General features: G+C 41.6%; 3 protein-coding genes across 5 annotated transcripts in view; 2 read left to right on the top strand and 1 right to left on the bottom strand.

Annotated features, from left to right (window-relative positions):
• The window catches only part of TDRD9 (tudor domain containing 9), a 67,863-nt gene extending 60,962 nt beyond the window's left edge, over nt 1-6,901 (bottom strand). For all 3 annotated transcript variants that reach the window (XM_080594910.1, XM_080594911.1, XM_080594912.1), the window contains exon 1: nt 6,630-6,901. In XM_080594910.1, the coding sequence (XP_080451036.1) occupies nt 6,630-6,787 (158 nt within the window). In that variant the 5' untranslated portion in view covers nt 6,788-6,901. The remainder of the gene's footprint in view (nt 1-6,629) is intronic.
• Nucleotides 1,395-6,623, top strand: RD3L (RD3 like). Its single transcript, XM_080594914.1, has 3 exons — nt 1,395-1,431; nt 1,986-2,291; nt 3,064-6,623. Exons 2-3 carry the CDS (start codon nt 1,993-1,995, stop codon nt 3,359-3,361), a joined length of 597 nt encoding a protein of 198 aa, XP_080451040.1. The 5' UTR covers nt 1,395-1,431; nt 1,986-1,992; the 3' UTR covers nt 3,362-6,623.
• Nucleotides 6,902-7,212: 311 nt separating the features above from the next.
• On the top strand, nt 7,213-11,799 carry ATP5MJ (ATP synthase membrane subunit j). The gene is made up of 4 exons (XM_080594913.1): nt 7,213-7,370; nt 9,567-9,690; nt 11,141-11,161; nt 11,618-11,799. The coding sequence occupies exons 2-4, from the start codon at nt 9,567-9,569 to the stop codon at nt 11,635-11,637; spliced, it is 165 nt and encodes a 54-aa protein (XP_080451039.1). The 5' UTR covers nt 7,213-7,370; the 3' UTR covers nt 11,638-11,799.
• Nucleotides 11,800-12,620: the final 821 nt, after the last annotated feature.

Below are 12,620 nucleotides of genomic sequence, written 5' to 3'. Positions count from 1 at the left end.
ATAGTACCACATACAATGCAATGTGAAAACCTTCCACTTGAAGAGGATTAATGCTGACATCTGAATTTTTCCAATGTATAAGGAATATCAGCTTTAATAACAGCCCCACACGTCATCCTTTATGTTGTATGACATCTAGAACAAATTTACAGAAGCCTTGTTCTTCCAACGGTTCCACACACCAGTGGAGGCAAAAAAGTAGGACCGAAAAATACTTACAGGAGCAAAGCTAGCCATTCTAACAAGGAAGACAAGGAGGGAAGGCACTTAATATACCATGCCTATCATTTAGATTAATAGGAAGAGACCAGAGAACTGGAACGGAAAATGGTTGCTTCAGCGACCTTTATTGCGTGCAATGCCATCCCTGGAAATTAATCTTAAAAACAGATATGCTCAAAACACTCATCAAGGGAAGAAGGAAAAGGCAACTGACAGCCAGTTGAGAGAGAAGCGAAGTCTATGGTAAGGCTTTAAATTCTGGGCTTTTTACATCAGTTTGACCTCAATTTGCATTTCCTTCTCATTCCATTCCTTTAATTAGATTAGTGCGTCTTTCATGGCACACCGTAGGTGTTACAGACTGGCTTCTTTAAACACATTTGAAATGTTAATTAAAAATGCTAACAGCTATGTTACGCACAGTAACGAAAAAGTGTAGTACCATGAGATCGATGAAATTCATCTGGAAGAAGCATTTAATATAGCGACCAAAATCCTGAGCAACCGTCAAATAGCTCTGTTCTGTCGGCACTCGGCAAACAAAGGCTTGAGATGCTCCGTACTGGAGGAAGCCTATTCTTAGCCGCTCAGAAGTGACAGTACAACAGCCTGCTCCCCCCTCTAAGGGGAGAAAGTCTTTCAGCATCTCACTGGCCTGAAAGTTTAGGTTGATGATAAAAGCAACAGAGCTATTTTTAGCACTCTACAGGCATAAAAATACAGCTCTAAACTGCGACCTACAGCTATGCACAGCCAAGCATCACAGCATCCGACAGCCTTAACTTCAGCCAGAAGCGCGTCTGGAGTTGCTCCAGACAATCATTATTCATCTCACGGCCACCAATACCTTCGGATGGATTTAGCAACAAGCATTTGAAATTGTTACTTTTTTTTTTTTAAATTGCTGCCATCGGCAGAACTCAATCCAAAGGTAGGAAATCTTAATGGACTTTGTAGAAAGTGTTTGAGAGACCATGTTAGGTTAAATGGATTACTGCTGCTGTCTGTCTGGTATAGAGGATGAGAAAGAACCTTAAAAGCAAAAAAACTTAGAACTGTGATGTTCAGTACTGAAAGTCATTTTTCTACGCACAGTTTGAGTAAATAAAGAAAAAAACTTGTTTTCTTCCACCAGTAGTAACAGCCTGGAACAGGATATGCTAGAATAAGAGACTCACCTGAAGCAACACCGGTCAGACAACTGCAAAGGTAATTTATGTTATTTCCTTCTGATTGGTATGCTTGTGTCTGCATGATTGGTAACTAACTGCAATTTAAAAGTCTATTCCACCAGATTTCTGTTTCCAGAGGTTACATCAATAAGAATTTATGTAAAAATACAAAGTGACACAGAAGTTTTAAGCTGGACTTGTACGGAGTTGCAGCACTTAATTTTATCAATTTATTTTTTTAAACTTGCAAGAATTACTTCAATTTTTTTAATATTTTTTAACTACCTCATATGCTCTCAGGAAAAAAACATGAAGTAATTTCAAGATAAATATGCACTTATAACTCTGAAGCTTACAGCATTTGAAAGTGTTAACTTGGAAAACAGATGTAAAATATAAAATGTAAGGCCTGTCAGATTTAATTACGGCTTGCCGATTATTATTGCTTCTTATATTGTAGTGCAAGAAATTTTACCATCATAAGTAAAGTTTCCTTTAAACAGTCAGCAGCTTAAAAGGAAGTCTGTAGGTATAAACACTACCGGTCTGACAGAAATAAGCAAAATACATTGTTTTATTTTTCCCTCACAGCTTAAAAATGCCACTTTTTGGCTGGATGAAATGGTCAAAGAACGATTCCTACAAATCCACAAGGTATCCTGGATCAGAACTAGTTACCAAAACCTTGCTGAGGGAGCTGAAATGGCACCTGAAAGAGCGTGAAAGATTAGTGCAAGAGATTGAAAATGAACAGAAAGTCCAGAAACCTGGCACGGATTACAACTGGCTGAAGAACTACCAAAATCCTCAAGCAACAATTCCAGCCACGGAGCAGCGGCAGCTGGAAGTCCTCTGTTCTCAAATCCAGCCCTGCCAAACTGGAACCATCCTCAGCAGGTAACTACTCCTACTCCTCTAGCCTTGAGTACCGGAGCGTAAATAAACTATTTCTTCTATCTTTCCCAAGCTTATGTATGGCTCTGATCTTTCTTCCAGTGTAACAATGACCATCAACTTGAATGTATTTTATGGATGTTTCACAAACTACACCTGTGCTTTATTATGTTGTACAGGTGAAGTTTTTGTTTTTGAATATCGGGATTTTCCTGGTTTAATCCTAAACAAGGGAAGTCTTGCATGCTTAAAAATGTGACCTGTCAATACTTTCTTTTTTTCCTGTTAATTATCCCCGATACTAAATCGTAACCGACTACAATTCAATTGTAAATTGGTTACAGTCTACTAAATATGAAACATTGGGGGGAATTACCATGTAAAATTCTCCTATACTCATATTTTAAATATATTTTCTAGGGGCATGTAGAAATGACAGAAGAAGCCCATGTGCCTTTTAAAGCCCAGAATATACCTAAGGGCAAAGTCAGTTTAAATCAAGTTACCCAGATGGAGAAGGAAAAGAAAAAAAAAAGAAAAAGCATACTGAATAACAACAACCCTCATAATAGTTGGACCGCTTCCAGTGCATTGTTAGAGCTCTCTTCCTCTTGTAATCTTTTGGGGGAGGCGTGTGGGGAAATGTGGTAGCAAGGAGTAAATGACACCAGAACACAGTCATTTCCTCCTCCTTCCCCTTCCCTCAAAAGATGAGCAAGGAAACAGAAGAGTTGTCAGCCCCAATGATTAGATTTCAATTCTTGTTTGTTTCTAGATTTCGTGAAGTTTTGGCAGAAAACGATGTTTTACCTTGGGAAATAGTCTACATATTCAAACAAGTTTTAAAAGATTTCCTTACTACCATTGAGAGAGAAAACCAACAAGAGCAACTGGCAGACGTATGGAATACAAATTGCTCTGAACATTGCAGCCTGCGTGGAGACAGTTCTAACAAATCAGACAAAGATGAAATCCCCACCGTTTCAAGTTATGTCGACAAAAACACGCAAAGCACGTTTCCCACTTTCTCTGATAGAATCTGGAACCTTCCATACTACTACCCATCAAGTTGAGTGGGTTTGTGTTTCTTTCAAAAAGCTGTGTAGTGTTTGTCTTCCTTTGTTGTGATTGCCATCCACAAACATAGGAATAGAAAATGTGACACGCTCCCTTTTTATACAAGTTCAGAAATCCAAGTCCTTGGTTACAGCTAGCGTGCATTATACAAACTTTAAGTATGAACCCTCCTCCTATCTTCATTGTTCCTTTAAAATGTTGTGTTTGAAGGCACCTTTTAACAAAAAACATAACTGCTGCTGATAAAGCACTGAGGTGTTTTCCTTTTAGCACACAGGTAGACAGATATAGATGTATAAACAAGAAAAGACCATGTTCCGTATTTTGAAATAGCACCACTCCACAAAGCATTAGGCACAAACTACTGTTATTTGTCACACAGCTTTTAGGCTCTGTGGGAACTTTATACTGTGTAAGACTTAATATAGTATCAGTTGTACCAAATAAACTGGTAAATACCTTTTGGAGCTGAACAGTTATTTCTCAACTTCAAGAATAAGTTCTAAAATGAAAGCAAGGTAAAATGTGTGTAAAAAATATGATACATCTCTGTAACAGCAAAAGATATTCAACAGATTATTGCAAAAGCAAGAGGTGATCTTTTCAAATTTTCAGTTGCCATTATTATGAACACACAATGATAAATAAAGTCTTACAAGACTGATCAGACACACAGTAGTTATGGTCACAGCAGACAACTAGAGCAGAAAGTCAGTGAAAACGCAGGCCACAACTCTTTTCCACCTAAGAATGAATTCACTTGCAATGCAATATAAATTGGTTTTAAGAAGCCTTTGGAAAATTCACAGATCTTGAGAACATTTCACACAGGAGAGTGGAATACCAGATACAAAGGAGGCAAAACAATCAAAACTCTTGCATAAAGCTAGCTAACAGACTACTACAAGGCTAGAGTTAATCAGTTCCTAAAGGTTAAGAATAATTAAAAAATACAGCTCATCACCAAGAGTAACTGGTCCCCCCACTTCCCATAAGCTAAATATGGGAAACTTCATATGTATGTGCAAACTCAGACCTGCACTCAGAGCTGGCATAAACTCTGTCCACCTTTTGCTTAGCTGTTGGCTTAAAAATAAATTTAAAAAGAGTTCATTTCAACTTAATCTGCTCTATCAATACCGAATAAAATTTATCCCATTCTTTTCATGCAGTTCTAAAACAAGCCAGAAGTGGATCCCTGCACGTGGACAGGGATGGCCTGAAAGTATTTTCTCAACAACAAAGCTCCCTCAAGCAGTTAAACTTCAGGTACTTTTCTATAGGCAAGAAGGCAAATTACTGAGCACATCAAAGACATCAGCAGAATTAGTATTACACTGAGAATGAACATCTGCAACGCAGGCTTTGGAAAATATTTTTTATTTAGTCAAGCGTTCAGGATCCCAGCAATGGTAATTCACATAAAGAGAAGTTTTTTAAAACATGCACCTTCACAACTTTTTATTGGAAAACAGGAGAAAAGCCCCACAAATTTAGCTTCCAAATCTTGGTTTATGGAAAATGATAAGGCAGTAAACATGTAGGGCTCATTTAGCTTCGTGATCATCAAAACAGGGAGGCTGCAGGTAAGGGTGTGTGTGTGGGTGTGTGTGTCAAAAGCACAGTGACCACTGATACAGCTTCTCCATTGTTCATACATTTCACTTTAATACAAGCAAATGCAGACTTCCAATTCCAGAAACGAAGACCACCACTAAAATATGCTAAAAGGCAGTTACTGAATAATAACAAAATATCTAGGCATCACAGTCAATTATTTCCCAGCCCAATGCTAAGCAAAAGCACAGAAAGTCTTGCTTACTTTCACACACCTTTTACTGCTTAAACATATACTAGGCTACTATATCCAGTTGTAGCAGCAACAAATGGGAGGAGAGAAACCAAACTGCAAACTGGAGGTGGCACAGGAAAAAATTATCCAAAGGTTGAAGAAACGTGGTCCACTAACACCTTAATTTGTCAATTTATCTTTTAAATACAGAATCGAGAGGTAATTTTACAGAATATGAATATTTTCACCAGACTGAAGTGCAAGTGTACTCTTTAGTTAAATAGCAGAGAAAAGCAGAGAAAAGCATAGAAAGAATAAAGGCAGAAAGAACAGGAAGACAAGCTCGAGAAGTCAGACATATTCTAAAGAAATCTGTTTGGCTTATGCCACAAAGAAAACCTGCACCTCAGCCAGCTAAGGCAAACTTTCCTGGAATTTTGCTTACGCCCTAGATTTCAACTTAATCAGCAGCATCATTGCAGTAGGCCAGTCATCATTTCCCTGCTGACAGTCACTGCCTGAGAACACAAGTGTTTAAGTGCTTTTTACTTAGGGTCTACACGATTTGCATGAGGTGATGCTGAACAGCGATTCCTCACGCTAACCCTGCTGATACTTTTGCCCTCAGCAGGCAGCGAACACAAACCATTCCACTGCCAGAAAGGTGAGTGGCAATAATATCAAAGAGCACCAATGTTTCCCACCTGCGCAACTGGTGGGCAGAACAAACAGCCTGTGATGCTTTTAGCCAAATGAAATGGCTACAAAAAAAGGGCTAACTTGGAGACAGCTGGACCTATGACAGGCAAGTTAAAGAGCACAGCCATATCTTCCACACTAAAACCTTTTAAATGTTTTACAGAATCATCTAGGTTGGAAGAGACCTCCAAGATCACCCAGTCCAACCTCTAACACTAACAAGTCCTCCACTAAACCATATCACTAAGCTCTACATCTAAACATCTTTTAAAGACCTCCAGGGATGGTGACTCAACCACTTCCCTGGGCAGCCCATTCCAATGCCAACCCTTTCAGTAAAGTTTTTCCTAATATCCAACCTAAACCTCCCCTGGCACAACTTTAGCCCATTCCCCCCCCATCTGGCCATTGCTATATTTATGCATTTTTTTAACTCCTTGTATAAAAAGCAGACCTCCATCGGCAATTCAGAACTTAGTACCAGCAGCACTTTTACACGAGGGGCTGAAAGGAAACAAACGTTTCGACGTGCCAGTTTTGTGCTCTTTTTGAGGCAAAGCCAGAAGCAGGCCGCCCGTGCAGCCCAGGAAGCCAACAGCAGCACCCCGAGCTGCACCCACACAAGGCACTTGGGGCAGCTGCAGGCACACACATGCCCTGAGGACACACGCTGCTCACCCCGCTACCTCAGGCACGGAGCTGACTGAGGGAAGGCGCCGCAGGTGCCCCCACACGCAGCCCCTCGCCCTCACCACCAGGAGCCCCGCACTCACCCCGCGGCCACCGGCGGCTCCCGAGGGCCATCGGGGCAGCCGAGGGGACTTCGGGGGGCTCCGGCGTGCGCTTCGCCCCCCAAAAACTCGACGGCGGTCACAGTTTTGCCGACGGTGAACCAGTCGCGGATCTGCTCCGCCGTCAGCGCCCGCAGCATGATGGCGGCGGCACGGCCTCGCACCGCAGCCCCGAGCGGCTCTTTTACCGCGCTCGGGCTGGCTCTGCCCACACCACGTGACCGGGCGCCTCGGCCGGGCGGCGGCGCTGAGGGGAGGCGGCCGCCATGTTGGGGGGGCAGCGGGCGGAGCGGCGTAGGGCCGGGCGTTGGCTCCCGTTTGCGCTTCCCGGGGCGAAACGCGCTCCTCTCCCGGTCACAGCACGAAGCACGATCCCTGCCCGATCACAGTACAAAGCACGGTCCCCTCGCGGTTCCAGGGTGCGCCACCCCGTCTCTCCCCCAGGGAAGCAGCCCCCAGGCGTGGAGCCCCTTCAGCCCGCCCCGGCGGGTGGCTGCCTGCCGGTGCCGCCCGCTCCCCGGGCGCCCAGCTTCCTTCCCCCGCGCCTGGAGGAGCGGCTGGGAGCCGGGCTCCGCTCCTCCGCAGCTGCAGGGGGCGCTGCCTGGCCGCGGCCGCCCCTGCCGGACCGGTGCCTCCCCTTCCCGGCGTCCCCCGCAGCGGCACCGGCGGCTGTCCCCGCTCCGTGACCTTCGGCGGCCGCCGAGCTCCCCCCCGGCCCTCAGGGTGGGTGCCGCGGGGCGCACCTCGGGTGGGGGCGGCTGGGGGCAGCCCCCGGGAGGTGCTGGGTGAGGGGGGGCGGCCGTGCTCTGCCGTCGCCCGCCGGTGCGGGAAGGGCCGCGGGGCCGCGCTCCGAGGGATGGTGAGGGCGTGCTTGGGAGGGGGGAGCAGAAAGGGCATGCCGCTGTCGGACGGAGGGGTTTTGGGAAGAGGTTTCATCAGTGTTGTGTCCGCTGAGGCCTTGGGGGAAGGCCCCCCAGGCAGCAGTGCGGGCTGGGGGGTGTGCTGCTGGAGAGCAGCTCTGCAGAGAGGGACCTGGGAGGCCCGGTGGGCAGCGGGGTGACATTGAGTCAGCATTGTGGCTTAGCAGAAGGCAGCGGTGTCCTGGGCTGCATTCGGAAAGGTGTTGCCAGCGGGTCAAGGGAGGTGATCTTCCCCCTGGGGCTCAGCCCTGGTGAGGCCACGGCTGGAGTGCTGTGACCGGTTCTGGGCTCCCCAGTGCAAGAGGGACGTGGAGCTACTGGAGTGCGTTCGGAGGAGGGCTGTGAGAATGATGAGGGGACTGGAGTACCTGTCATTCAAGGATAGGCTGAGAGAGCTGGGCCTGTTTAGCCTGGAAAAGAAGACTGAAGGGAGACCTCATTAATGTATAAAAACACCTGGGGGGTGGGCATCAAGGGGATGGGAACAGTCGCTTTTCAGTTGTGCCCAGCCACAGGATGAGAGGCAGCGGGCACAAACTGAAGCACAGGATGTTCAGGCTCAATATGAGGGGGCACTTCTGTACTGTGAGGTGACAGAGCACTGGCACAGGTTGCCCAGAGAGGCTGTGGAGTCTCCTCTGGAGATATTCAAACCCACCTGGATGCCATCCTGTGCAATGTGCTCTAGGTGATCCTGCTCGGCAGGGGGTTGGACTGGATGACTTCCAGAGGTCCCTTCCAACCTTGGCCATGTTGTGATTCTGTGAACAAACACTAAAAACCTTGGGGGGAGTGGTTTTCAGTGCTCTTAATAGCACAGGTGAAAGCACAGCACGATTTCAGGAAATATGAATGTGATTGAGATGTCTCTCCATACACTAGTAAAGAGAAATGTGGACTTGTCTGTATTCATACATTGATTTCCATGAAGATGCTTTCATTAAGTACCATCTAAATTTTTCCAGTTGTTTTGACATTGGCTGCCCTTATCTCCTTTTACCCTTGATGGTTGCTAAAGGATGTTACACTTAGCACTGGGAAATAAGTGAGAATGACCTCACAGAAGTTGGAAAAAACAAGAACTGTGTTTCTGTCCTGGGGTGCTGGCTTGACATATACTATCCATATCTGCATATAACTGTTTATAATGGGTTGTATTGTGTTGGGTGAAGTGTTCTGCTTGTTTAAGTAGAAAACAGTAGAACATGTTGTATTGCTGTGTAATGTGGTGCAAATGGTATGCCAACAGGTTGTATGGGAGTTAGTTTTATTTTAAAACATATCTTACGCAGCTTTCTGTGTTTACCTTGACTAACAAAGCTGGATACACAGAAGAAAAAAAATCAGTAGGCTCTCTATTCACGGGACATATTTTAAAAGTAATATATTCATGATAAATCTTGAAGTTAGTAGCTTATCTTGTGTTTTGCTATTTTGAGTAGAAATTACCATGTTGGGAGACATGGTAGATGTGGGCGAGGGAGGGAAACTGACTTGGTAGTGTAAGGAAAGAGTCTGTCTAGCTTGTGTGGAACAAGGTTTTGCTCCTGAGAGAGTCTGGAAACAAACAAAAAGTCACCGATAAAGGGAGAGGAGCCTACGTACTGCCGCTGTGCAAATGTTCCGTTGATCATCTTTGAGTCCTTTCATCAGCTGGAATACATTTTTGTGCGTGTTAGCCTGTTAAGTTATAACCTTAATTCTGAATTTTCAATGCTTTACTTTGGAATAAGTACTTTTGCATTTTGGGGGATTATTTTTTCAAACCCATAAATTGCTGCTGCTGATGTATTAGATGTGTGTGTATATATATGTGTATAATACATGTAAAGAATATATATAGATATACATCTACGTACAAATGCACGTATATACTACTTTGGTATGCATAACACATAGATGTATAAAAGTGTATATATAAGTACATGCACATACATACATAGCAGATAAGAATATAGTTACAAAACTTCTCATTGCAGAACTTCTTATTACCTTTCAGATGGTGCAAGCCATGATTCCAAAGTCATGGAGAGCCATGAGGTTCTACTTCTCTACAATTTATCAAGAAGTATGGGTCGGTATAGCATTAACAGCTTATACCTATTACAAAATTTCATATGGTGGTAAGTTAAACATTTTAATCTTCATTGGCTGTTAATTAAAATCATGGTTTATAAAATGATTGTCCACAACAGCTCAAACTGTCCTTCAACATATCTAGCAAATAAGAAAGTAACACTTTTCCTTAAGGCCAAGTTTTTGCCATAAAAGTTTAATATGTTCAGTGTAGAAGGCTACGCTAACAAAATCATTCATAAACTAGTGTAACAGTGCCTGCTTTATGAATATTAAATAATGTAGACACTGGTTTTAAAAAACACACATCTAATTTGAAATGCGTAGCCAGAGGCTTCTCTAGATTTTTCCTGAGTGAATGTGAGGTTGTTTTGAACTAGAACTTTGATTTTTTTTTTCTTAATATTTGCAAAAAAAAAAAAAAAAAGGCAACTTTAAGAATGGTTTCCCATGCGAACTGTATTAAGTACTATAATTTTGGGCTGATGCACCTTAAAGTATGAGGTACATCACATCACTGATCATTGAATTGTGTTTTATTTGGTGATGCTGGATCTCTTTCTTAGAGAAAAAAAATAGAAAATCTAATGTAAAGCTAGTACATTTGAGTGGGTCAGGTCCCTCAAAGCAGAAGATTACAACAGATTATGGTATCTTGAAGGTCCTATTCTTCGATTTGGGCTATGCTGAAAAATTTCCAAGCCAATCCCTTTACTACCTGTCACTAAGAGTTATAAGAAGCTTGATATGGAGGAAGCGTAAGCTACGCATTAATTTAAAGTGAAAATAGCTTTTAATAGCTGTAGCCCTTCCTGAAGTTTAGGGTTCAGTTTTGTATTTAATACATTTACTTACAGAACCTTATGTTGTAGAATAACTTTGGCTGCAAGGGACTTCTCGAGGTCACCTGATCCAAACCACTGCTCAGAGTAGTTAGATCAAGTTGCTGATAGCACCAGTCAGAATTCAAGTGAGTCCCTCCAAGGATGAAGATGGCACAGCCTCTTGTGACTGCCTGCCTTACAAAAAAAATTTTTCCATATATTTATGTCTGGTCACTATAAATCAGTCTTCTAGGAGAACAATTAAAATGGGAATGTGAAATAAGCTATTTTAATTACAAAAGATTTTAAGGTAAACGGTATTGTTACTACTTCAGTTTACATTCTTCAGTTTTGTGTATATATATATATATATACACACACACACTATGCAAAACTACCATTCTGTATAAATTTTCCTCAAATCATAGTGGGAGTCTTGATGGCTATGAATTCTAAATGCATAGAATCTTGGTTGATTAAAAATAATTTATATATATATATGTTTATGGAAATGTATCAGAAAAAGTACATCTTGTATGCTTTTTTAAATCTCATTCACACTCAGGAAATCGTGAGTTGAGTAATCTAACTGAAATTTATCTGTAAAATATAAACAGGATTTTTTTTTTTAAGTGTAATTGTTCAGCTTGTTTTGTTTTTTCTTTTCCTCTAGGCAAAAAAGCAGTGGCAGATAGTAAGTATTAACTATATAATACCCTCTTATTTGTCATGAGCAGCTATAACTCAGGTTACTTTCTATACCATTATAGATAGGTCATTTGCTCCCAGTTGAATTTGTATATGCAAACATTATTTACATTTTATATATGTAATCAATGACAATAATTCTAGACTTAAGGATAATAGCATAAATAAACTGTAATTACAAATAACCAATACCAATAACCATACCAAACCTGCGGAAGAGTTTGCTGCAATAGCATTTTAAAATGTGTGAAAAAGGATTCTTACTATTAGCTAAGTTTGTTGTACATTTAGTTTGGTGTGGTAGATTTATTTATCAGGGCAGTTGAACCTGCCAAATATTATGCTCAGATTTCGATACAGTTGTCTATTCTAGGTTCTGAACTATGTTCTTGAATTGGTTTACTCTACTGTTTGAACAGTCTAAATCGTGTCTTTGTTTCAGAGTCTTCTGACCATCATTAAAAGATCTCTTCTTGGAGAACGAATTTGGTGTTTGATCATCTTTACTGTACATGAAGCAAGTTACCACCATAGGGAAGTTAATTCTAAAACTGTACCTGATATACTTCTGTACTTAGAATAAATCTGTTGAACAACAAGAAATTAAACATGTTGGACACAGTATACTGGAGTGTATTGAAAATTAATTTTTAGTGTATACATTTGTTTTCTGCATTTCTTCCACGTTCCACATAAAAGCTTTTACAATAGTACTTTGGAGAAAAAAAAGGAATTTCTGTAATTAAACTTAATAGAATTAGCCAACATTTCATATAAAAGCATTATGCCACTTTTAATAGCATCTTTTCGGTTAGAACCTTTGAAATACTCCATTGCCTTTAAAAATATCTTAACTGAGTGTGCCAAGTGTGATGATGTAACTGGCAGCTTTTTGTCAGCTTGCAGTGCAATACTTTGGGGATGCAAAAACATTACGAAAATGAGTTTTCAGAACTGTACATACTGAACATTCATACCAAGGATACGTAGTGCATAAAATCAAAATTTCACTTTGTCATGTTTTGTTTAAGTTTAGCTTAATCTGCTTTTGAGAAGATTAAGAGGCCTAAGTTATTTTAATGACTTCATGCTTACGTGCATCTTTTTAACTACATCACTGAAACATCTTAAATCTTTCAGCTTGATTAAGGTTTTGTGTTTCAATTTCTTTTACTGTAATACCTGGCTGTAACTTAAATACTTTGTATTTGAATAGTCACGAGCTTGATAATCTTGCCTGATGACGGCATGGTAAACATTCCAAATACTCGTTGCCTTTAATTTCTACAGAATTTATACTTCTGCTTCAGCTTGGTATCTACACCTACTAAGAGTAAAATTACTGATCGTATTTCTCTGAAAACTCTAGTCAGTACTAATACTGACATGAGCTGTGTCAGTTTCAGGTGGTGGCTTTTTTTTCCCCTAAAGGTTGGTATAGCGTT

This window comes from Anser brachyrhynchus (genome assembly GCF_964034855.1).
Source record: "Anser brachyrhynchus genome assembly, chromosome: 5".
Lineage (NCBI taxonomy): Eukaryota > Metazoa > Chordata > Aves > Anseriformes > Anatidae > Anser > Anser brachyrhynchus.
Note: the sequence above shows the minus strand (reverse complement) of the source record. Positions and strands in the feature narration are given on the sequence as shown.

Bases quoted from the DNA above. Each gene is read 5' to 3' on its own strand.
- RD3L (XM_080594914.1), top strand. From the start codon at position 1,993: ATGCCACTTTTTGGCTGGATGAAATGGTCAAAGAACGATTCCTACAAA. The intron at 2,292-3,063 runs GTAACTACTCCT...GTTTGTTTCTAG, and splicing joins ACTGGAACCATCCTCAGCAG to ATTTCGTGAAGTTTTGGCAG.
- ATP5MJ (XM_080594913.1), top strand. From the start codon at position 9,567: ATGGTGCAAGCCATGATTCCAAAGTCATGGAGAGCCATGAGGTTCTAC. The intron at 9,691-11,140 runs GTAAGTTAAACA...CTTTTCCTCTAG, and splicing joins TTACAAAATTTCATATGGTG to GCAAAAAAGCAGTGGCAGAT. The intron at 11,162-11,617 runs GTAAGTATTAAC...TCTTTGTTTCAG, and splicing joins CAAAAAAGCAGTGGCAGATA to AGTCTTCTGACCATCATTAA.